Source organism: Entelurus aequoreus, linkage group LG04 (genome assembly GCF_033978785.1).
Source record: "Entelurus aequoreus isolate RoL-2023_Sb linkage group LG04, RoL_Eaeq_v1.1, whole genome shotgun sequence".
NCBI lineage: Eukaryota > Metazoa > Chordata > Actinopteri > Syngnathiformes > Syngnathidae > Entelurus > Entelurus aequoreus.
The window spans coordinates 17933364-17960148 of NC_084734.1; the positions used below are offsets into that span (position 1 = coordinate 17933364).

The 26785-nt window shown below is 39.1% G+C and overlaps 2 protein-coding genes across 2 annotated transcripts in view; both read right to left on the reverse strand.

Moving 5' to 3' along the window:
- Nucleotides 1-26345, reverse strand: LOC133648346 (E3 ubiquitin-protein ligase RNF217-like). Its single transcript, XM_062044340.1, has 7 exons — nucleotides 25321-26345; nucleotides 18531-18752; nucleotides 18308-18472; nucleotides 16505-16602; nucleotides 16324-16427; nucleotides 9606-9677; nucleotides 1-4191 (listed from the first exon to the last, which is right to left on the reverse strand). Exons 1-7 carry the CDS (start codon nucleotides 26176-26178, stop codon nucleotides 4109-4111), a joined length of 1602 nt encoding a protein of 533 aa, XP_061900324.1. The 5' UTR covers nucleotides 26179-26345; the 3' UTR covers nucleotides 1-4108.
- The window catches only part of LOC133648349 (sodium/potassium-transporting ATPase subunit beta-1-interacting protein 2), a 215877-nt gene continuing 207707 nt past the window's right edge, over nucleotides 18616-26785 (reverse strand). The window contains exon 8 of the transcript XR_009825851.1: nucleotides 18616-18752. The gene's annotated coding sequence lies outside the window, so the exon portion shown is untranslated. The remainder of the gene's footprint in view (nucleotides 18753-26785) is intronic.

Below are 26785 nucleotides of genomic sequence, written 5' to 3' on the forward strand. Positions count from 1 at the left end.
GTGGACTCCTTCCGTTTCTTGGGCACCACCATCACCCAGGACCTCAACTGGGAGCCGACCATCAGCTCCCTCATCAAGAAAGCCCAGCAGAGGATGTACTTCCTGCGGCAGCTGAGGAAACTTAAGGTGCCGACAGAAATGCTGGTGCAGTTTTACTCAGCCATCATAAAGTCCATCCTGACCTCCTCCATCACAGTGTGGTTCCCCGGCGCCACAGTCCAGGATAAGAATAGACTGCAGCGCATCGTACGTGCTGCTGAGAAGGTGATTGGCTGCAAGCTCCCATCCCTCCAGGACTTGTTCTCCTCCAGGACCAGGAGGCGTGTGGGTCGGATCACAGCTGACTCTTCTCACCCTGGACACACGCTATTCTCCCCTCTTCCCTCAGGCAGGAGACTACGCTCCATCCAGACCCACACCTCCCGCCACCTGAACAGTTTTTTCCCCTCGGCCATCAGGCAAATGAACAATAACTCCTAACAGCAGCGCCTTGAATTCCTTGAATCCCTTCTAAGTCTATCTGATAGCTCAGTCACAGCTCTTTTTTATACCAAATATGTGTTATATGTGTTTTATGTCGCACGTTTGCACCAAGAAAAATTCCTAGTTTGTGAACCCGTTCTCAAACAATGGCAATAAAACGATTCTGATTCTGATTCTGAATAGTTTCAGCACAACTGAATGCTGTGAATATTAATATTTACCCTGTGAAGTGAATAATTGTCAATATTAACCCCATATTTAATAATGGTGTCTTGGTGTCACATGATCAACAAATTGATGCCTTGCATGTTGCATCAGTGTTGGGGGCTATAAGGCACACTTGAAACATTATGTAACTAAAATAGGTCAAAGGTAACATCTAGCCAATAGAAACCAGCAGCCTTCAAATTGACATGACACTGAACTTATTCCTATATATAAAAAAAAGTCTGATAAACAGCATGAGGGCCCCATGGGAAATGAAACTAATATCAACAAAACAGGAATTATGGGAATAATGTACAAAAATTATGTGTATTGTCTTATTTTTTCAAACAAAATTACGAGATAAACACCAATGATACAAGATTAAAGTCATAGTATGAGCGTAGACAAACTTTAATAGTAACGTGACCACATGTAACATTTTATTCATAATATTACAAATACTGTTTAATCTTGTGATGTCAGAATGTTTTTGTAATTTGATAACTTTGCCTTGGCATTATTCTCTCATAACTTTATCTCCTAAAATTAGGACTATTTTTCATGAAAATATTATTGAAAGATCACAACTCAGTTTTACTGCTCAGTGGCGTAGTAGAGTGTCTGCCCTGACATGGGTAGGTTGTGAGTTCAAACCCCGGCCGAGTCATACCAAAGACTATAAAAATGGGAGCCATTACCTCCCTGCTTGGCACTCAGCATCAAGGGTTGGAATTGGGGGTTAAATCACCAAAATTGATTACCGGGGCGTGGCCACCGCTGCTGCTCACTGCTCTCCTCACCTCCCACGGGGTGAGGGTGATGGGTCAAATGCAGAGGATAATCTCACCACACCTAGTGTGTGTGAGACAATCATTGGTACTTTAACTTTTAACTTGAACTATTACAACTTTTCGCCCCCTGAATATTATAGCTTTATTCTCGTAACACCCCAAGTTTATTGAAGGACTGCATCTTTTTATTCAAATGTATTTTTACCAATGTTTTCATTTAATGTTTTTTTTTATCTCAAATTACTTATTTTTTTTAATCACATTTGACCTTATTCTTTGTATCACAACTTTTTTCCATTGTTACCAACTTTTCTTCTCGAAAAATCGGGACTAGAATATCAGGATTTTTTTCTTGCAACCACCTTTTTCCCTCTTAATATAATGACTATATTCTTGTAACACAACTTATTTTGTAACAAAATGACTATATTATCGCAAGACTGCAACTCCATTTTAATATTTAAACTTTATTCTCGTAAGATTACAACTTTATTAAAATATTGCATCTTTTTATTTCAACATATTTTTCCTGATTTGACCTAACATTAATTATTAAATATTTTTCTGACATTCCAAGTTATTCTTTGTATTACAAAATAATTCTTGCAACATCACGACTTTATTCCATCATTACCAACTTTTTTTTTCTCATAAAAAAAGACTATTTTGTAACAAACTTTTTCCCCCCCGTAATATTACGACTATATTCTTGTAACACCACAACCTCTTTTGTAACATTCTGACTATATTATCACAAGATAACAAATCTATCTTAACATTTGAACCTTTTGAGCCCGACTATTACAACTTTATTAAAAGATTGCATGTTTTTTCTAATATATTTCTCCCGAATGTTTTACTTAAAGGGGCCATATTATGTAAAATTAACTTTTCTTACCTATTGGTATCTGTTTTTGTGTATTTGGAATCTGCTTAAGTCTCGTAAATTTTAAAACAAGATAAATTGTATTAAACAATCTTGCCTTCCTTCAAACTTCCTCTAAACGAGCTGTTTGGAATTTGCCCACTTTGTGACGTTTTTAACACTGGTCACGTCAGCGGACATATTCATATATGGTATTCATTTACCCGAAGAGCTATGCACGAGCTACGCAACAAGTTCTTTCTTTTTCTCTACCCTCTTGTTGTGGGGCAGACTGGCTCGAACATGCACATGCATCCTCAAAGTAGACTCCATGTGGAAGCGCTAACAACTACAACATGGCTGGCGGGGAGAAGACGCAGTCAAAGTGGAGGCACGTAAACAAAACCACCCACAAAATGGCGTATCCTGAAGAGAAAGCGGCTTGAAAACCGTCTGTAAAACATAATCTATGCAGGATTTTTACCAAAGAACCACTATTACATGTTATTTAGAACACTTGGAAGTGTTTAAAAAAAAATCATAATATGACACATTTAACATTAAACTATTTTATCAGCATCCAAACGTATTCTTTGTATTGCAACTTAATTCTTCGCAACGTGACATTCTTATCACATTTGTCACATTCTTTATTCCAACGTAACCAACTTTTACTCTTGTAATATCAGGACTTTATTCTTGCAACAAACCTTTATTCCTGTAACATTAAGACTATACAACCTATTCATTGCATTACAACTTAATTATTGCAATATCAAAAATTAGTTTTAACACTGTAATACATTTTTTGGGTAACATTACTTTTTTCCTAGCAATTTTGTAATTTCTCGTAATATCTCAACTTAATTCGAAGATTTTGTCATTATTTTCCGATTAGTTTCCTTTGTATAGTGTCTCTTTTCCCACTTTGCAGCACTGATTTAATAAAAATCATAAAATATCGTCTTAACTTTGCGGGAACAACATTTGTATAGCTTTTTTTCCAGGGTGGCCCTCATATTCTTGGGCACATTAGCCTTTTCTACACGGAAGTCAATAGTGAATACAGGTGGAATTTTATGTCCTCCGTATTTCACACCTGCGTTTCCAAATATAGAACGGTGGATTTTCATGTTTGAGGACAATGGCGTGTTCAGCGAGACAAGCATGACGTCTTTTATGTTACTAGAATGTGGAAAAGTGTGTGGCTTGATAGGGAAGGTTAAAAGCTTCCAGCAATCTTTGGCAATAAGAAAAGACATTTGGACATGAGCATCCTGCCACAGATAAGGAAAAGTAAAGCGGGAGCAGATTTAGCGCAAAACATTTAGGCAGTTTGTTTTGGCACAACGCGACAGGTCGACACCTTGGTTTTGTTTTTGATGATGCTGCACACGTGCTGACATGCAGGGTGTGGACATGCACACTCACACATAGTTTCAACTGTTGCATAAATTACTGTTCACTATTATGTGGATATTTTTGTTCTTTATCATACCTCCAGTCCCCTCTCCAGGGCGCTCATTTCTTGTCAAAACATTCCCACCTCTTCCAAATGTCAGCCAATCGTAGATCAATCGTGCAGGTGGCAACAAACCTGCTTCTCCTCAGTTTGATTAAATGAATGTCAAGCGTGGATTTGGAAAAAAAAAAGTGCAAAAGTGCAATATCCCGTAGTGAGGCCATTCCTGGTCTTGTTTGTGAGTGGTGGTCCAGGTAACTTGGATGACCCTGAAGAGATGCTCCTGTGGTGCACTCAATGTCAGGCCGTCGAAAAAGATATAGCTGTAAAGCGCTGCTTCTTCCTCTTCTTGCACACATAGTAGATGGGAAACCCTATCACACCTGCAAACATGAACATATATGGCTAAGAACATATAGGAAACATACAATAAATGCTCCTATTACCGCATCTGCTCAATTACCACAGAGTCTGGGTACTACAAAAGCAAATAACCGCCAGGGTCTTTAATAATAGGGGTGTGCAATCTTACCATTCTCTTATGATTCAAATACCACTCAATTGTCAAAACAATTATCACGATTATGGATGTATGTTTTTTTCCCCAGACAGGATTTATTTTGAACAAGGTAGTCCATATTCATAAGCGTTCATTATATAAAGTAAACAAAAATCAGACAGAACGATCCAACACGTCCCAACAAAAAGCTGCTCTAATTACATAAAGCGTAATACATAAAGTGCTTTCAGAAACTACAAAATGCAATGCTGAAAAACCAAAGCCGAACTGAAATGCTAACAGGACTTAGCCAGTAACAAAATATATGCCTCTTAAGTGTATGTCTGCAAAACACTGACACGCTAACGTTAGCGTGCAAAAGGTTAGCATGCAAAAGGTTAGCATGCGTGAAAAATCAAAATGTTTGACTTTGAGCAATGTACCTGAAAAATTAGCTAAAAACCTAGTATGCTAATGTTAACATGCTAACAGTTAGCATGTTTGACGTAAATGGGTTATACTTGTATAGCACTTTTCTACCTTCAAAGTACTCAAAGCGCTGTGACACTATTTCCACATTCACCCGTTCACACACACATTCACACACTGATGGGGGGAGCTGCCATGCCCTAACCACGACCCATCAGGAGCAAGGGTGAAGTGTCTTGCTCAAGGACACAACGGATGAAAACTAGGATTAGCCAGGAGGATGTTTTCAAACTATAGAAATGATTCCAATGGTTAGAATGTGCACTTTTGAGTGACATATGGGTTACTACGGTGACCATAGGGAGTGCTGCTTCATGCAGACGAGGCACGGGCAGAGTGGGCGGGGCAGCAACAAGCCTGAGACCTCCCAAACGCAAGTGTCAGACGGAGTCAGATTTCTACAACAAAGTTGTGCAGAACAGTGATATTATGTCGAAAAAGTGGATATTTTAAAAATAATTTTGCCTTTATTTTTCGCGATGTTTGTTGCATCTTTGTTGCTCTTGCTTGATTATAAAATATGTCGACCAAGGTGATCTGCAGTAGAGAAGCAACATTCATATATTCTCAATATTCAGTGTTTTATTGTTCATAGTTAGTATTGAAAATCCCACATTGTGTATTTTCATGTACATTTTTAGTGTCTTTTTCAGTAAAAAACTAAACAGACCATCTTAAAAATGGAATGAACTTAAGTTTTTTTTTACTGAATTATATGACAGTCAGAATGTACATAAAAATATACAATGTGGGATTTACAATATTAACTATGTACAATAAAACACTAACTATTGAGAGTATATGAACGTTGCTCCTCTACTTCCCAGACAACCTTGGTTGACATCTTTTATAATCGAGCAAAACCAACAATGATGCAACAAACACGGAAAAACATAAACGCAAAGAGTAAAAAACATCCACATATTTGATATAATATCACTCTTCTGCAAAACTTTGCTATAGAAATCTGCCTTCATCTGACACTCGCTGCTACGTAAAAAAGCCCTGCCCACTCTGCTCGTGCCTGATCTGCATGAAGCAGAGTTCTGTATAGAATGTCACTCAAAAGCACAAATTATACCCATGGGAATCATTTCTATGGTTTGAAAATAGTCAGTGGTCCGCAATGAATTGTAAATTAATAAACTTTACTGACAGTGAGTCTTTCTTTTTGAAGTAGCAAATTTTTCGACACTGAAATTTTAAGCACTGAATGTTTTTACACTGAATATTTATACAATTAATTTTAAGACAGTGTTTTTTTTCTCAATTAAATTGTCAGCATAATTGGATGTAAGAAAAATTCAGTTCACTAAATTCAAATGCAAAAAATTAAGTTGCATAAATTCAGTGTCAAAAAAAGCTTTTGTAATAAAGACACTAATTAACCTCCATATCATGGTGTTAGTTTATTTCAAACATGTACTGTATATACCGTGTATCTGGAAAGTATCCACAGCGCTTAATTTTTTTCACATTGTGGTATGTTACAACCTCATTCCAAAATGGATTAGATTCATTTTTGTCCTCAAAATTTGACAGACAATACCCCATAATGACAAACTAAAACATTTTTCAATACATTTTTTGCAAATGTATGTGTATGAAAAAAAAAAATCACATGTACGGTACATAAGTATTCACAGCCTTTGCTCAATGCTTTGTTGATGCACCTTTGGCAGCAATTACAGCCTCAATTATTTTTGAATACAATGCCACATCCGTGGCACACCTATCTTTGGGCAGTTTTGTCTATTCCTCTTTGCAGCACCTCTCAAGCTCCATCAGGTTGGTTGGGAAGTGTTAGTTTTCATCCAGGATGTCTCTGTACATTGCTGAATTCACCTCAGTCTAGTCAGGGAGGGGACCAAGAACCGGATGGCCACTCTTTCAGAGCTAAAGCATTCCTCTGCAGCAATCTACCAACCAGGGGCCGTACTTATCAAGCTTCTTAGAGTGCCATTTTACACTTAAGTCCTGAGAATTTGCGAAATTTAGTCCTACTCTCAAACTTAAGAATAAAAGCTTTTTATCAACGTTCTTAAGTCTAAGAATCACTCCTACTCTCCACGATATTTAAGAGACCTTCAGAGGTGTCTTAAGTGGTTAGGAGTTGCCAGCAGGGGATGGCACTGAGGCGAGAGAGACGTGCGCGAACATTCAGGGAGCGGAACGATGTTCTGGATTTGTTTGATGACGAGCAGCTGATCAAACGGTATCGTTTAGACAGAGCGGGTATTATTTTTGTCACAGATTTAATACTTTTCGATTCCATGTTGATTTCTGCATGTGTCTGCAGTGGGCTAGTATATATAGAGCCACCCACACCAGTTTCAAATTAGTTGCCTAATTAATGAATTGGAAAGAAAATGTTATGACAGTAGCGTATGTGTGTGGCCGTGAGGTGAGTGACGTCAGTGAGTGTGTGGGCGACAGAAGAGAGGGAGCAGTAGCGTGAGTGCCGGCGGGGACTAGTTTGTTTTGTATTATTTTGTAGTTTATTGTCAAAATATACACTCCCATTGTCCACTTAAATATTTCCAAGATATTTCTTTATTCTTAGACAACGGATTCCCTTCCGTGATTGGTCATTTCTATGGACACAGAAATGACGTGAAGTGAAGTGAAGTGAATTACATTTATATAGCGCTTTTTCTCAAGTGACTCAAAGCGCTTTACATTGTGAAACCCAATATCTAAGTTACATTTAAACCAGTGTGGGTGGCACTGGGAGCAGGTGGGTAAAGTGTCTTGCCCAAGGACACAACGGCAGTGACTAGGATGGCGGAAGCGGGGATCGAACCTGCAACCCTCAAGTTGCTGGCACGGCCGCTCTACCAACCGAGCTATACCGCCCCTACGTCACCTAAAATTCCATTTACGGCACATAGTAATGTCGTAATTCAGCTCTGAGTGTGACACTTAAGATTCAGTCCTACACTTCGCTGAAAGTGTGAGTAAGACGCTTGATAACTAACTTTTAAGTGCAGCTTTCAGCGAAGAATTTATTTACTCTTAAGTCAACTCTTAGCAGACTTCTTAGGAGTAATTCTGAGAAACTTGATAAGTACGGCCCCAGGCCTGTATGTTAGAGTGGCCAGACGGAAGCCATTTCTTAGTAAAAAGTTTGCCAAAATGCACCTGAAATACTCTAAGACCACAAGAAACAAAATTATCTGGTCTGATAAGTAAAATAATAAACTCTTTGGCATGAATGCCAGGTGTCATGTTTGGAGGAAACCAGGCACCACTCATCACATAGCCAATGCCATCCCTACAGTGAAGCATGGTGGTGGCAGCATCATACCGTAGGGGTGTTTTTCATTAGCAGGAACTGGGAGACGAGTCAGGATAGAGGGAAAGATGAATGCAGCAATGTACAGAGACATAATGGATGAAAGCCAACACTTCCCATCCAACCCAATGGAGCTTAAAATGTGCTGCAAAGAGGAATGGGCGAAACTACCCAAATTTAGATGTGCCAAGCTTGTGGCATCGTATTCAAAAAGACTTGAGGCTGTAATTGCTGACAAAGGTGCATCAACAAAGTATTGAGCAAAGGCTGTGAATACTTATGTACATGTGATTTTTTTTTAATTTTTAATACATTTGCAAATTTTAAAATCAAACTTCACATTGTCATTATGGGGTACGGTCTGTAGAATTTTGAGGACAAACATTAATTTATTCCATTTTGGAATAAGGCTGTAACATTAAAAATTTTGGAAAAAGTGAAGCGCTGTAAATACTTTCCGGATGCACTGTAAAATTACAATATGATTTATCACGTTTCCAATTTTTTTGTTTAAACATGTCCAAAAAGAAGTAGGAAGAAGCAGAGCTGATTTAATCCTACCCTTTTTTGTGTCATAGTAATTTCTAACACATTCATTTGTACTCAATCTGTAACACAACAGTGAATAAATACATACATGAGTAACTAAACAAACAAATAGATAAATGAGTATGTAAATACATATTAGTGACATAAATAAACAAATAAAGTTCTCATAAATAAATAGTCAAGTAAGTTTTGATTCAAATAATGTGATCGGTTTCGCTACTCGCCGACTATATCACTATTGGAATCAGCAGCATATAATCCTGATTGGAACCCTTTGGGAAAATATTTCCTGGAAAATGTGGAATTCCTGTTAAGTGTTTTGGGGAAAAAATGGTAGCTTGTGTGTTATGAATAAACTGAAGGTTTTGAAAGTGGAATAGTTTGAATCAGATGAAAAATGTGTGAGGATAAGGCTGACGAAACAAAAGGCTGGAATGATAATTACAATACTATATGTGTGCATTTAATAATTCATGTACTGATACACCCCTACCAATTAGGAAAAAACATTGGTATTACCAACTGTGGCTGTAGGCAGCCTCCTAATAACGTTTTTTTAATCAACCCCACAAGATGGCAGAAGCAACATGAGAAGTAAGAGTTGTCAGCATCAACAGTTTTATCCAGCCATGCACTATAAAATGTTGCTCTTCAGCTGCTGGTGTAAAAACTTCTGAATTGCGCTATTAATGCTGACTCAGCAGTTTGTTTCTTCAGCGCTCTTACAACATTGGTTGCGTTGTACAATATACTTCTTCATGAATCACAACATGGGCAAATACACTTTCTCATGCTCTCTAAATCATGATTCAAGTTAAGTAAATGTGTAGCTTTGACAAAAGAAAAAAAACAAAAACTACTTGGCGCTTAGTGATTATAGTACATTCCAACCTCTAGACAATCATCACCCACCTCCAATAACTCCTTGTTTTCTTGAGCTAAATAAGGATGGAAGAATATGTTACCTATGACCAGTGCCAGAGCGCCAAAGACCAGGACCAATGAGATGACCACTGGAGCGACCAGCACCTTCAAGCCTGAAACAAGAACAACAACAACACGTCTTCACTACCAATAAATCAACAAACGCATGAAAGACTCACACAGTGGAACCTCGCAGGCTGAACAAGCCTTTAAATGTGGAAATTTAAATAGTCTGTTCCAGGGTCAAACCAGTCGCCACTATAAATACTTTTATTTACAGGAAATGTTTTAAGTCATTTGAAGAGTACCGTATTTTCCACACTGTGAAAAATAAGGCGATTTTGGTAGCCATCCACAAGCTTTGGTTTAATTTTTGACCACTCCTCTTGACAAAATTGTTCCAGTTCAGCTAAATTTGTTGGTTTTCTGACATTGACTTGTTTCTTCAGGATTGTCCTCCAGAAGGTTTTATCTTTGTCTATGTCATGTCAGATGAAGCAAAAATTTAGCTGTTTGGCCACAATACCCAGCAATATGGTGGTGGTAGCTTTATGCTCTGGGCCTGTTTTGTTGCCAATGGAACTGGTGCTTTAAATGGGACAATGAAAAAGGAGGGATAAGCGGAAGAAGATGGATGGATGGATGGATGGATGGAAAAATTAGGATTACATCCAAATTCTTCAGGACAACCTAAAATCATCAGCCCGGAGGTTGGGTCTTGGGCACAGTTGGGTGTTCCAGCAGGACAATGAACCAAAATACACGTCAAAAGTGGTAAAGGAATGGCTAAATCAAGATAGAATTAAGGTTTTAGAATGGCCTTCCCAAAGTCCTGACTTAAACGTGTGGACAATGCTGAAGAAACAAGTCCATGTCAGAAAAACAACAAATTTAGCTGAACTGCACCAATTTTGTCAAGAGGAGTTGTCAAAAATTCACCCAGAAGCGTCTTATTGCAGTGAAACTTGCCAAGGGACATGTAACCAAATATTAACATTGCTGTATGTATACTTTTGACCCAGCAGATTTGGTCACATTTTCAGTAGACCCATAATAAATTCATAAAAGAACCAAACTTCATGAATGTTTTTTGGGACCAACAAGTATGTGCTCCAATCACTCTATTACAAAAACATAAGAGTTGTAGAAATTATTGGAAACTCAAGACAGCCATGACATTATGTTCTTTACAAGTGTATGTAAACTTTTGATCGCAACTGTATATATACTAGTACAAAATATTTGTAAATGTTTATTTACATACCTTAATAGTTTCCAAACAGTGCCTGTAACACTGCAGTAAAACGGCTGGTCAAACAAAACAGAATTCATCGTCATGCACCCACTGGCTGTGGAACCGAGCGCAGCTAAACAAAGTTACTAACTCCATAGTGACGTTTTGGTGAATTTACAAAACTGAAACAATACAAAAAGAATGCCAATATAAGTTAATAATACTAACACAAACACTTGAAATCGTGTTAGCATATTTGCTAATGCTAGCTTGATTTGACTTTGACATTAAGATAGCACGTACAAATATGCATGAAAACACTCCTACTGACATCACACGTGGGACGTTTAGTAAGTATGAATAGTTTTAGTTATATTGTAAAACTTCCAAATGTTGCTTGGAGTCATAGATGAAGATTCCTTTTGAGCAGTAACACTGCTGACGATTATACTTCCGGTTCAAAGCACTAAACAGGAAGTACATTTTCATCCCGCAGCACCTGCAGTGAGCCAATTCATCAAAAAGATGGCGCCATAGAAAAAACAATAACACACCTTTTCTGTGTCTCTGTCCGTGTTATATGAAAACTATTGTTGCATACAAAACATGGCTGTTAGCGATGAACAATCCGTAACATAGCTGCACCGTTTCATTAGCTGCAGGATACAAAGCGTGGGGAAAAAGTAGCGGCTTATAGTCTGGAAAATACGGTAAATAGAATGAAAAAACTAACTTAACTTCCCTTATGAGCGACAAAGACGTCACATGTTCAAGTTTGAACATTCCTAATTGTTACAAAAGTGCAAAATGAAGTTAACCACTGTTAAAAGTCAAACATTCAAAGCTGGGAAGATGATTGTGTTGCCGTGACGGCTACCGATCAATATTATGGAGTACGAGGGGCCGCATGACTGTCAGTAATAAACACTGAGGAGGCACTCAAGTGTGTGTGTGTGTGTGTGTAAAATACTATCTGTGTCCATTTGTGTTGAGCTGTTTAAAAACAGCATATCTTACAAACAAACGCTCAAGTCCCAGGTTGATTGTAATAAAAACTTTTAAAAATGATTGGTCTTAAAAGGGGAACTGCATTTTTCTTGGAATTATGCCTGTCGTTCACAATCCTTATGAGAGACAAAAAGACAAAAGGTTTTGTTTTTTTTTGCATTCTAACATATACCAAATGGGCTTGTTCTAGTTGGCTCGCGATGCAGCTGATGACAGCCATCGATTCTACATCTAAATCACTTTAACAATGCATTCAATAACCGTCAACAAAACTTAATTTACGTTCCATAACATGTATAATAACCAAGCTGTAGCAACATTGTTATTGTAAGGGCGAACCCTGAGGAACTCTTTTTCTATCGTAGTAACACATCTGTGTGCTTCTGTGTTGGCCGCAAAAGCTAACTACGGCAAGAGATAAGCTAGCTTCTACATCACCACGAAATGCGGTTCGAGTTTGTAATGCACAACACTGCGACAGGACACCAATCTGTACTGACTGAAAAATATGAACAGTCATATTACAGTATCTGTAAAGTTTGTACACAAATGAACTAGCCAGAGAGTGTATGCAGTACAGTTGTAATACCACGCATGACGTGCTGCTGTGTGTATCATGATCGATATATAGTGTCATTTGTTTGTCTGGTCCAGCTTGCCAGGGACGTTTCCTGTCGATTTTGGGTAAGCACAGTCCCATGGGTTAGGGTTTGGGGTGTAGGGCCCGCCCACAGATTAAGACGTTCCTGCTCTGGGCTGGAAGCTATTTATTTTTTAAAATTTTTTTTACATCAGAGCAGGTAAAAATAAGATGATTAGTAATCAAAACAAAAGCACATTGACTAAGACGATAAAACAAGTAACTGACATGTTAGTAAAAGTATAAATACCAGACAAAGAAGTTGACCAACAAAATCCAATCATATTTAATTTTGTCTCGTTGATTGGTGGGACAAATTTGGAATATATCCAGTAACAGCTCTTACACGGCGTACATTGAAAGAGGGGTGGAGGTTAGGTATGAGCGAGAGAAAATCAGATGGTTTTCCTTGCGGGAAGTCACAGCCAAAATCAAAATGTGTGGCTTTAACATGTAATATTTGTACACCAGGCAGATAGTGAACATTTTTACTGCTATGATGTCATCGGCAAGCGAGTCATCTATTCTGACATCAACACAACTGTAAGTCAAATCTATATTTTGCTGCTATCAGTGTTGTGCCAAAAACTGATTCCATGTCAAAAATGTATTCCCGCCGCCGCGCCGCAAAAGCGTGTACCGCATTCAAGCTTCTTCTGTAGACAACTGATTACTAACTACATCGTAGGACAAATACATATAGTTGTGGTTATCGTAAAGATATGTGTTTGAAATTATTTCAGTCTTTCTCGTGTCTGAAAAATGACAGAGTTGGCCATTTCTATAGTAATAATACAAACCTTTTTCTTGTTTAGAAGCTACATACAATAATAACTGATATTTGTTCATGTACATAGTAAATATTAATCAAGTGTTTGGAGGTTTTCATTCAAGAGAGTTACATATATGGTAATGAAGTACATATACTGTACTGTTTACGTGTGGACGTACCCTTTAAAAAGTTGAAATGAACCCCAAATGAAAAAATTACATTTTGATAGTGACACATGTCACTTGCACATCTCCTAAGGGTATTCTAGTAATTTATGCACAAATGAGATGTGTCAATATCAAAATGTTACTTTGCATCACCTTTTGGCAACCAAGAATACATTGATTTAATGAATACATCTAAACACTTTAAAATTAAAGGCCTACTGAAACCCACTACTACCGACCACGCAGTCTGATAGTTTATATATCAATGATGAAATCTTAACATTGCAACACATGCCAATACGGCCGGGTTAACTTATAAAGTGCAATTTTAAATTTCCCGGTAAACTTCCGGTTGAAAATGTCTATGTATGATGACGTTTGCGCGTGACGTCAATGGTTGAAACGGAAGTATTCGGACACATTGTATCACAATACAAACAGCTCTGTTTTCATCGCAATATTCCACAGTATTCTGGACATATGTGTTGGTGAATCTTTTGCAATTTGTTTAATGAACAATGGAGACTGCAAAGAAGAAAGCTGTAGGTGGGATCGGTGTATTAGCGGCTGGCTGCAGCAACACAACCAGGAGGACTTTGAGTTGGATAGCAGACGCGCTATCCGACGCTAGCCGCCGACCTCATCGATGATCGGGTAAAGTCCTTCGTCGCGCCGTCGATCGCTGCAACGCAGGTGAGCACGGGTGTTGATGAGCAGATGAGGGCTGCCGTAGGTGGTGCGCTAATGTTTTTATCATAGCTCTGACGAGGTCCCGTAGCTAAGTTAGTTTCAATGGCGTCGTTAGCAACAGCATTGCTAGGCTTCGACAGGCGGCACAGCATTAACCGTGTGGTTACAGGTCCAGTGTTTGGTTCGGTGTCTCCTGATAGTAGTATTGTTGATCTTCTGTCTATCCTTCCAGTCAGGGGCTTATTTCTTTTGTTTCTATCTGCATTTAAGCACGATGCTATCACGTTAGCTCCGTAGCTAAAGTGCTTCACCGATGTATTGTCGTGGAGATAAAAGTCACTGTGAATGTCCATTTCGCGTTCTCGACTCTCATTTTCAAGAGGATATAGTATCCGAGGTGGTTTAAAATACAAATCCGTGATCCACAATAGAAAAAGGAGAAAATGTGGAATCCAATGAGCCCTTTTACCTAAGTTACGGTCAGAGCGAAAAAAGATACGTCCTGCACTGCACTCTAGTCCTTCACTCTCACGATCCTCATCCACAAATCTTTCATCCTCGCTCAAATTAATGGGGTAATCGTCGCTTTCTCGGTCTGAATCGCTCTCGCTGCATTGAAAACAATGGGGAAATGTGAGGAGCCCTTCAACCTGCGACGTCACGCTACTTCCGGTACAGGCAAGGCTTTTTTTAATCAGCGACCAAAAGTTGCGAACTTTATCGTCGATGTTCTCTACTAAATCCTTTCAGCAAAAATACGGCAATATCGCGAAATGATCATGTATGACACATAGAATGGATCTGCTATCCCCGTTTAAATAAAAAAAAAATCATTTCAGTAGGCCTTTAATTATGTGCTTGAACAAGTAAGTTAATATTGTATGTAGCTTTTAAACAAGAAAGAGGTTTTAGCACATCAACATTGGATCTAAACGGTCCTTTATAATAAATACAATAAATATGGCCAACTTTTAAATTTTTTGGACTTAATAAAGGTTTAAATAATTTTACAAACATATCCTTATGGTAACCACTAATATAAAAAGTTTGTCCTACATGTAGTAATCTTTTGTGGACAGACAAAGGCCGGCATTAAAGCTTTAACTAATGTGCGTGCTACCGCGGCGGGAGTCAATTTTTGGCAGGGGCCACCTCAAAAAAATGTTATGCACCCCCTTAAATATTTTTCTGCAGCCAGGTCTGGGTAAGCAATCCATTTATGTCGAAATAGCTTGGCTCCAAGTTCCACATTTTTAGCTTCAAAATCGATTTCACCTCACTCTCCCGCCGCTTCCGTCTGCTCCAACGTCTCACCCTCTTTTTCGTGCTGGCTTCTATAAGCAGCAGTATATTCAGCTTAAAAAAGTATAAGGTTGTGAATACTCATTTGTCCAAAAATAGTTGTCTTCGTTGTCTGACATGATTAGAACACAAAAAAGGTGTTTGATTTTGGAAGTAGGAACACACATTTGTTGCCAGAAGTCAGAGTGCACTGCTCTAGAAACAGAAATCAATGCGCGGAAAAAATCAGTCCCGGAAATGATTAAAAATGATCAAGATACGGTAAATATTGAACATATTATACATTGTTATGAACATGTCTGTTACAACGTTATATATAGACTTGCAGTGTGTACATAAAACGTTGGAAGGGTTTGAAGTTTTTTAGAGGGCTTTGAAGGATACAACGGTGACTACCATTATAGTCTTTCAAGCGTTTTTTTTAATCACCTTTAAAATCCTGAAAAAAAGACGTGTGTTCTTGCCTCTCATAATGATTGTGAACAATAGGCAAAATTCCTAAAAAGGGCAGTTCCCCTTTAAGGTACACTTATTACAGATAAAAAACTTGATGTCAATTTCACGAGTTAAATACAGACAAAATGTGATTGCAATGATATATTTTCATCGTTTGACAGCCCTACTAACAATAAAACTAAATTAACTTTGATAACAAGTAAAGTGTATGCTACAATGCATTTCCTTAATTTTGTTGCATCGCAGAAAGCTAAAAAAGATGTAAAACAAGCGATGAAAGGAACTGTAGGAAAGTACGCTTGAAAGCTGAAGCTTTGAACACTAAATTTAGAGACATATTTGTACTGAACATGTTGGTCAAAAGGGGGCACTTGACTTGGGAAATAGGAAACACAACACAACACAACACAACACAACACAACACAACACAACACAACACAACACAGAACAGCACAGCACAGCACGCACACACACACACACACACACTGACCGCAGATGGATCCTCTTATTAGCCGCCGTAGATGTGGCTTATTGGGCAGATATCCATATTTGCAGCCGAACACGCTGAGGTTGGAGGAGTGATCCCCGAAAAACCTTGACAGCAAATCTCAGGTCAGACCAACGGAAAATAAATCAAATTTAAAAAACAACAACAAAGGGATATTCTTTACTTGAGTCGATGGAATCGCTCGCCGCAGCGGTAGCAGAAATTAGTGTAGCACTGCCCACATATCATGTGATCACATCCCTCCGTGCGTTGGATGTGGACCTGTGCGCACGTACACACACATGCACATAGACACTTTAATGAAAATGCAGGCATCAGTATACTTCAATGTCTCTCTGCTACTTAGCTACAGTAAAGCTATCATGTCCAGCTATTCAGTGTGCATTATGCTCAGTTAAGTGCTCAAACTGACATCAATTTACTGGACTTGACAACAAGTCGGCCCTCCCTCTTCCTCACAGGAGTTAAAGTTCACTTAAGGACACGGCTAGGAAACATTTAGCGTCATTTCTTTCTCTCTTTAGTGGTGCGGTGCAGACATAACTGTAGGCCTATGAAGACAGAATCCATCATCTTTGTCTACATCACCAGTGCTTTTTTTTACGTACATAAGTGGAGGAGCATCAAGTACTTACGTAGGATAAGGAATAGTAAAAGTCAGTCATCATCCTGCCTGTTTTTTTACTTTAAATTAAGAGTGTCCCGATTTTATATCAATATTGATTTAATATCAGCAAAAATCAAGGATGTTTGCATGTAAAATGTCCGATACAAGCAGTCCTGCAGCGTGTTTAGTTGCGCAAAGCTGGACAGCCAATCTAAATGTCCTCCAATAAGCACACAAGGTTGGTCTTTTCTCGTATTTTAGTCAAGTCATTTACAAAAAGGTAAACATTGTAGGCTATAGGCTACTAGGAGCTGGCAGCTACACAACAGATAGGCACACAATAGCACACAAGTTAGTGATGTAATACATGTCCTTCACTGAACAACATTGCGGTCTAAAACAGCACATTTGTCAATATAAACAATTATCAAATAACTATAGTTGCATATTACTTACACACACAAAGTCTCTGAGGCAGAAATGAGTTAGAAAGTCTTCAGTAACAAACGTGTCCGCATCGTTCAACTAACTGTGTCATTAATTTAACTTGATGAATTATTTTGATCACTCGGTGTCGCCAATTTTTTTTATAAACAATTACCACAGCACTTTAATTTAAAGAAACCGTAAGTCCCCTCCAGACGGTTAATAATAAATATGTTATGGTTTTTAATGCCTACAAAACAGTAAATCACAGAAAAAGTTTGATCAAGTGAAATTTACTTAATAAATCTTTTCCAACATTCCACACTGCAAAATAATGATCCCCGCTGACATCGTATCGGATCAATATCGTTATTGGTTTATATTCAAGGTTCCAATATTGGTTTCGTATTGAAAGAAAAAAGTTGCATTGGCGCACCAGTGCTTTAAACTACATCAGCTGAAGTAGAAGCATGATTGCTTCGTTTTTTTAGCTGTGCTTGACTGACAGGATCTCAGCTAATATAAAAGGGGAAAATTACATAAACAGCATACATTTTGTAATTGTTTTAAATAAGCTCCATAATCAAACTGTTGCTATTATACATGATTTATTAACTATTTCAAGTGTATAAAGAAGTTAACTTAACAATACAACATTCAATCTTTTTTTAATGATTATCTGTTGTTTTACTATATACTATACTAGATATATTATATTGGGTTTTTTTTGACAAAAATAATACTTTTACAAACGTTTTTATTTTTTATATTTTCCTAATATTATTAATGCATCCAATATAGCTGATAACTTCCCCTTGCAGAGCTCTGTATTAAACAGAAAATTCGGAATGGGAAAATTTTTTAAGAAAAATCGGCCCTCTGATCGGAGGACATATCAAAGACCTCAAAGACGAGACCCGGTTGAGTTCTTACCTTGCACTTAGGACACTTCTGGGCGTTTCTTTGGCCGCGCTCGATGGCGCTCGCCCATTTTTTCAGCAGCGTGTCGCCTTTGCGGTAGTCGCGACATTTGACTCTGTGGTGCCAGGGCGCGTGACACCTGAAGCACCACACAAACTGGCAGTTGCTGCACTTGATCTACGAAGAACCACAGAGCGTCACGTTTTAGCCTGGCTGACAACAAGCTGGGTCTCACCTTGTACTTGTGCTCAGAGCGGATGGGGCTGGGCACCGTGAGTGAGGTAAAGTGTTTGCAGCGCGGGCAGGGCTTGGTGCTGGAATCCAGCTGACTTAGCTCCTTGAAGTAGCGATACCTGAGCACGTCCTCTTTGTCCAGGAGGGACACCACCAGGGCGTCCTCCAGCAGGCCGCTGCACTCCGAGATAGGGCAGCGGATGGAAGTCTTGGCCTCTTGCACCTAAATGACACGACAAGAGTGGCCACTACAAACTGGAATTCTGACAACAAGCATTGACCCAATTACACACTGGAAGCTTTCCTGACGGGAAATGGTTAATAATTCACTCCATAATGCCATTAAATGCTCCATAAATGGAAGGCTGGGGAAGTCTGGAGGCACATTCATTAGTCCATAACAAATATGAGTCGTTAAAGCTTGCGTCTGTCTAAAGAACGCTCGCTACAAACACATGCACCATTGAGTGGGGTTCAGTGGAGGAGCTGTATCCAAAATCCTGTCTTTAAAGCTAATTGATCATAAAGTCAGAATAGCCAATCAGAGAGCTTGTACTTGACTTTTTTAATAGTATAGTGGTTGTAGAACAGTACTGCATCACACTAACACTAACTCGGGGGTCAGCAACCCACGGCTCTTTAGCGCCGCCCTAGTGGCTCCCTGGACCTCTTTCAGAGAAGTGTGAAAATGGAAAAAGATGAAGAAAAAAACATATGTTTTGTTTGAATATATTTTCTGTAGGAGAACAAACTTGACAGAAAACCTTCCTAATTGTTAGAAATCCCACTGTTTATGTTATACATGCTTCACTGATGAGAGTATTTGGCAAGCCCCGTTTTGTCCTACTAATTTCAGCGATGCTTGAACTAATCATAGTTTGTACAACTTACCCAGATGCTGCCACAGAAAGACGTGTTTTATGCCACTTCTTCTTTGTCTCGTTTTGTCCACCAAACGTTTTATGCTGTGCGTGAATGCACAAAGGTGAGCTTTATTGATTTTATTGATTTGCTGGAGTGCTTATCAGGCATATTTGGTCAATCCACAACTGCAAGCTAATTGATGCTAACACGCTATTTAGGCTAGCTGTATGTACATATTGCATCAATATGCCTTGTTTGTAGGTATATTTGAGCTCATTTAATTGCCTTTCTTTATGTCCTCTTTGTATTTAATTTATATTTGCATGTCTCATGACACATTATCTGTATGTAATATTGGCTGCATTTCTGATAGTTGTTTGTATACCATGCTGTTCCAGACCACAGCAAACGTTACCCAGCTTGCAAAGATTGTAATAAATCCACTAGAAGAAGACAGCCTGCCGATTCGTTAAACTTGGACACACACATCTATACCTTTGGCCATTCTGAGCCAGTAATTTCCAGAAGTTATCTCATCCTGTGAGAAGCCTCCATTTTACTAATGATTTCCAATGTTGCAAAAATGTGTAGAATAAATAATACAACATTTCTGTCAACGAAGATTTGCGTCAGCCTTTGATAGTAGGCTAATATAGCTAATATAGACACTTACATCATGTGTTGCCTTCATTATAACACTTATATAAGGCTTTTAATTTGTTGCGGCGCCAGACAGATTTTTTTTGTGTGTTTTTGGTCCAATATGGCTCGTTCAACGTTTTGGGTTGCCGACCCCTGCACTAACTGAATGTTTTGCCTCTGATGTTGCTAAATAAGACAAAAACAAGACTGCTATTATGAGGTAAAAACCGCTGAGTGAAGTGCGTCCATTATTCTACAGTGAAACACTTGTCTCCAAAACACAAACACATTGTTTAACTCTCATGTAGACAGATATGACAGCTGCTACATGTGGGTAGAATTGGCCACCGAACTAGTCGGACAGGTTTATGTTTTCTACATGTGTGTTGCCACTCATGCCGTGTTCAAGTACCAGGTATATTTGTTTTTCCTAAAAAGACCATTAAGGTTTGACATCCGGCTCGGAAACAAAGGGTCTTCTTTGCCCACAAGCAAGGCAGTTAGAGTGCTGGAAATATCTGCTATCATGCTACAAAAGAATCTGACAGAGAACAACATAACAGTTGTTTTTTTCTGTGCTTCTAATCAAGAGCGGATGTCATGTGTGATTATTCTTAACGTGCTGCTCCATGATTACACGCCACAGCACAGAATATTTCAACGCAACACTTACAGCACACACGATTATTAAATAGAGTTGTCAAAAGTATGGATACTTCAATACCAACACGCAAACGAACATGGATACCTGCTTTTTCAGTATCGTCAGTACAGAATACTACGCAACACTTTTTTCTCAGCGAGTTGTGTCAATTCTCGGCCCGTGAGCACTGCGTCAGCGGAAAAAAAACACCTGCTCTCTGAAAAAAAAACAACCCGTAGTTACTAGTATGTGTAAACCTGTCACAAATCAAATGCAAATTTGGTGTTTACAGCATAGCAGTAGGTGTAGCACAACACACCTCATACCAGTCTGTTTTGCCGGAGAATAAGACGTAGCAGAAATTATCTGTGATGCACTTTAGCCACTTGGTTGCTAAATTTAGCGAGTAGAGGCCCACGCTGAAAGTGAAAGAGAGGTGTATCTTACCTCATGCATTAATTTACTGATCACAAAAGTATTCACTTCACAAGTAAGAGTGGAGGTCTGCCACCACAAGCCCAGGGGTGTACATTAGCACAGCGTGCAGAAAACTTTCAGAAGCGTGGAAGCCAATCTTTATCACTTCTTTAAGTGCTAAGAAAACACAGCTTAGAGACACTCCACTGCCGTTTGGCAACACTTTCAACTCCACTGCTTTACTTTTTTCACTAGGAAGGCAAAGTGTAGCCTGGGGGGCATTAGCTGGAATGAAAAAAAGAAAAGAAAACAGCAAAAATCTAAAATAGAGCAAAACGGGGATAAAACAAAGGCTGAAATGTTTATACTAATTAGAATATATAAACACAAATATTTGTCTTTAAAGAGGAACTGCAATTTTTTTAAAATTTGCCTATCATTCACAATCCATATGAGGGACAAGCACACGTTTTTCTTTTTTTTTATGGTTATGGTTTAAGTGTTTTTCGAACATGCATACATTTACAACATGATACATCACATATTTTCATTTTCTCCTTACATGTCCGAAAGGGAGTATGAAGAAGCAGATCTTATTCAATCCTAATCCTTTTCCATTTCAAAGCAAGTTCTAACACGTGTTCACTTCCTGTTGTCATTTTGTAACACAACTTAAATGAATGAATAATAAATATAACCATTCTCTTAAATAAATACTTTTAAATGTTATGATTCACACAATGAGATCAATAAGATTCAAATTTTTCAATCAGATTCAAGATGTTAATCAGGATTCTTTTTCCTTGTACTTTGTTTCTTAAATTGGATTATGTCCAGTACATTGTTTGACTGTTTTGCGTAATCCATTCCATACTTTTATTCCAAGTACTGATATACTAAAGGTTTTAAGTTTTGTACGTGCATACAAAATGTTTTTTTCACTAAGGTTATATTTCTCCTCCTTTGTTGAAAAGTTTAGAACAATTGTTGTACATTCTTGGGTGTCAGGTTATAGTTTGCTTTGTACATAATTTTAGCTGTTTGCAAATGCACCAAATCATTTAACTTCAATATTTTTGATTCACAAATAAATGGTTTGTATGATCTCTATATCCAACATTATGTATTATTCTGACTGACTTTGTTTGTAACGTGGTTAGTAAATGAATTGTACTTTAGGTAATTATTTCCCCAAATTTCTACACAATAGCTCAAATATGGTAACACTTGCCAGCAGTAAAGAATATATTTTGCCTTATTTATTATTTAATTATTTGTAATGTTGTATATTTTTTGTTTAAGATTTCCAATTCATTTAATCATTTATTACACCTGAAAATGTTGATTTATTTCATCCTTTCAATGTCTACTGTATTTGTATTTGACTTTCTCTTCTGCTGATGCCGAATAATTATTTTAGTTTTACTGAGTTTCAAAGATTGTCTGACAAAAACAGACTCTCTTTAATTTGTTCATTTCTTCTGTTATTATTTGTATAAGCTTATATATATATATATATACATCAAGCGGCAAAATAGCGGGCAGAAATGGTGAAAGAAAAGGGTACACATACAGGACTGTCTCAGAAAATTTGAATATTGTGATAAAGGCAAGGCAAGGCAAGGCAACTTTATTTGTATAGCGCTTTTCATACACAAGGCAGACTCAAAGCGCTTCACAGACAACAAAGTGAAATGAAGGAAAATAAAAGCTAAATTAAAATGCAGACAATAAAAATAAAATCAGTGCGGACATTAAAAGTCAAAAGATTAAAAGATTTAGCTGAAAGCTAATGTGAACATAAAAGTTTTCAGTCTCGTTTTAAAAGTAGTCAGAGTTGGGGAGAGTCTGACATCTTCAGGAAGTTTATTCCAGCTATTTGTTGCATAGTGACTGAATGATGCGCTCCCTTGATTTGAGTTTACTCTGGGAACCGCTAACAGATTAATCTCAGAAGATCTTAGTGATCTAGAGGGCTTATATAGTGGGAGCATATCAGGGATATACTTCGACCCTAGACCATGTAGTGATTTATATGTGAGCAGGAGGATTTTGAAATCAATTCTCTGATGTACATAAATATAGATAAAGTCCTTTATTTTCTGTAATGAAACTAAAAACATGGAAATGTCATACATTCTGGATTCATTACACATCAACTGAAATATTGCAAGCCTTTTATTATTTGAATATTGCTGATTATGGCATACAGCTTAAGAAAACTCAAAAATCCCATCTCAAAAAATTAGAATATTTCCTCAGACCAAGTAAAAAAAAAAGATTTATAACAGCAAAACAAAATCAAACATTTGAAAATGTCAATTAATGCACTCAGTACTTGGTTGGGAATCCTCTTGCGCGGATTACTGCATCAATGCGACGTGGCATGGAGGCAATCAGCGTGTGGCATTGCTGAAGTGTTATGGATGCCCAGGATGCTTCAATAGCGGCCGTTAGCTCATTTGCATTATTGGGTCTGATGTCTTTCAGCTTCTTCTTCACAATACCCCACAAATTCTCTATGGGGTTCAGGTCAGGGGAGTTGGCAGGTCAACCAAGGACAATAATGCCATGGTCAGTACACCAGTTACTGGTGGTTTTGGCACAGTGGATCATGCTGGAAAATGAAATCATCATCTCCATAGAGCTTTTCAACAGATGGAAGCACGAAGTGCTCTAAAATATCTTGGTACACAGCTGCATTGACTCTGGACTTGATGAAACACAGTGGACCAACACCAGCAGCTGACATGGCTCCCCAAACCATTGCTGACTGTGGGAACTTCACACTGGATTTCAAGCAACTTGGATTTTGCTCCTCTCCAGCCTTCTTCCAGACTCTAGCGCCTTGACTTCCAAATGAAGTACAAAACTTGCTTTCGTCTGAAAATAGGACTCTGGACCACTCTGCAACTGTTCAGTGCTTCTTTTCCATAGCCCAAGTCAGACGCTTCTTCCGTTGTCTTTAGTTCAGGAGTGGCTTGACCATGGGAATACGGCTACATGCTTCCATTTGTTGAAAAGCTCTATTGAGATGATGATTTGATTTTCCAGCATGATCCAGCAGTGCCAAAACCACCAGTAACTGGTGTACAGACCATGGCATTACTGTCCTCGATTGGCCTGCCAACTCCCCTGACCTGAACCCCATAGATAATTTGTGGGGTATTGTGAAGAAGAAGCTGAAAGACACCAGACCCAATAATGCAAATGAGCTAAAGGCCGCTATTGAAGCATCCATAACACCTCAGCAATGCCACAGGCTGATTGCCTCCATGCCACGCCGCATTGGTGCAGTAATCCGTGCAAAAGGACTCCCAACCAAGTACTGAGTGCATTAATTAACATTTTCAAATGTTTGATTTTGTTTTGCTGTGCCATGCTCCCGCCATCAGTGTGTGAATGTGTGTGTGAATGGGTAAATGTGGAAATACTGTCAAAGCGCTTTGAGTACCTTGAAGGTAGAAAAGCGCTATACAAGTACAACCCATTTATCATTTATTTATTTATAAATCTTTATTTTTTACTTGGTCTGAGGAAATATTCTAATTTTTTGAGATGGGATTTTTGAGTTTTCTTAAGCTGTATGCCATAATCAGCAATATGAAAATAATAAAAGGCTTGCAATATTTCAGTTGATGTGCAATGAATCCAGAATGTATGACATTTTCATGTTTTTAGTTGCATTACAGAAAACAAAGGACTTTATCACAATATTCTAATTTTCTGAGACAGTCCTGTATGTAGTACCCTTCTATATGTAACGTTCTCTACTATGAGGATTTTTGCTTACTTGAGGTGGTGGTGCTCGTACAGGCTAAATTTAGCACAGAGGATATATATATGTGGGGCGGCATAGATAGATAGTACTTTATTGATTCCTTCGGGAGAGTTCCCTCAGGAAAATTTAAAATACGGCATAGCGGCCGTGCCAGCAACTTGAGGGTTCCAGGTTCGATCCCCGCTTCCGCCATCGTAGTCACTGCTGTTGTGTCCTTGGGCAAGACACTACCCAGTGCCACCCACACTGGTTTAAAAATGTAACTTAGATATTGGGTTTCACTATGTAAGAGCGCTTTGAGTCACTAGAGAAAAGCGCTATATAAATATAGTTCACTTCACTAGTTATACCAAAGGTGACTTATTTAAAGGTGAACGTGGACCTTGGCATTGTACAGTGAGTGACACCCCCCACGTTGCACGCCTTCTTCCTCCTGTTACCCACCTGGGAGCGGACGTACACGGTCAAGCAGTCATCACACACCGGCTTCCTGCAGCAGGGCAAGGGTGCGATTGTTTTCTCCTCCAGGCACACCCGGCACGGCTGTGCTTGGGCTGCGTGGGCACCCGTCTGCAGTGTTGACAGCCGCCGGACGGCTCCACGCAAGGGGTCCACCAGGTCCTCAGTGGTGTGCAGAACCAGTTCGTTCCCAGAACTGTCAGCGTCTTGTTCGGCTGTAATTATCGTGTCGTCTGGGTGTTCGAAACCAGCAACGTCGCTGTCGTTAGCTATGCAGTAGACGGCGCAATAGACGTGCTCCGTGACGCTGGAAGAGTCACCCACGCTGATATTATTCCCACTTCGATCTAAAAGTGAAACTAGATCAAACCCTCGAGTGCTTGAAGAGGTTACAGCAGCAGAAGAAGGCTCGTTTTGAACTCCGGCGTGTCCCTGTTTCCCGTGCGGCTCCTGCTCGCCTTCGTAGCGGCTTGAGACGTCGCAAGCGGCAGTTGCGTCACCGAGGACTCCCTCGGAGCCGCCCGGCATCCGACCGTCTGTGCCGGTGCGGTCAAGAGGAGACGTCCATGCCAGCAGACTCCCCCTAATGAGCTCCACGATGCCCGCCCCCCTGGCCGCGCCGTTGCAATTGTTGTTGTTGTTGTCCTCCGCATCCTCGTCTTCTTTCTCTTCTTCTTCTTCCTCCTCGGCCCGAGATAAGTTCACCTTGCTCGCACGGCGTCTGTCCAAATTCCGCAGCGACAATTCAACTTTACTACTTCCGGCCGGCGGCTCGCTGGACGCTTTCATCTTGTCGTCGGTGAAAGTCGGCTTTTTGTGATGAATCGGAGCGTCATCGTCCATCACCGGTCAGTTTCCTCCCCGTTTATTCCGTGTTCGGCTTCGGTTTCTGGTGCTTGTCCCGGTCCCACCCGGCCGCATGTCGCCCTCACAGTCCAACTAAAAAGTCAAAACCAAAACAAAACAAAAGCGTCGCAATTCCGGGCTGTGACGTCAGACGTAAACCACAAAGTAAACGCACGCACTACTCCTGATGGCCGCCAGAGGGCAGAGTGAAGTAAACTACTCAGCATACCTACGAGCGTCAACTTGTTTAAAGCAGGGGTTCTCAACCATTTTGACATCGGGGGCCCAATTTTTCTACTACAGGGGTGCCCGGGTCCCACTCAAATATTAACAGAGAATTTGTCATCTTACTATTGATTTTAATCATATTCAATAATTATATCTAACCTAATTACAATTTAATAAGATAAACCTTGTCAAATGATATGAAAGCAGGTATTCATCACAAAGATTATTAGGTCAGGCTGATTACAAAAATTAATACTAATCAAGAAGGGATTCATAAATACTGATGAAAAAAAAAGTTACATACAATTACCCAGGGCTAAAATAAAGTTAAAGTTAAAAGTCCCAACCACTGTCACACACACATTAGGTGTGGTGA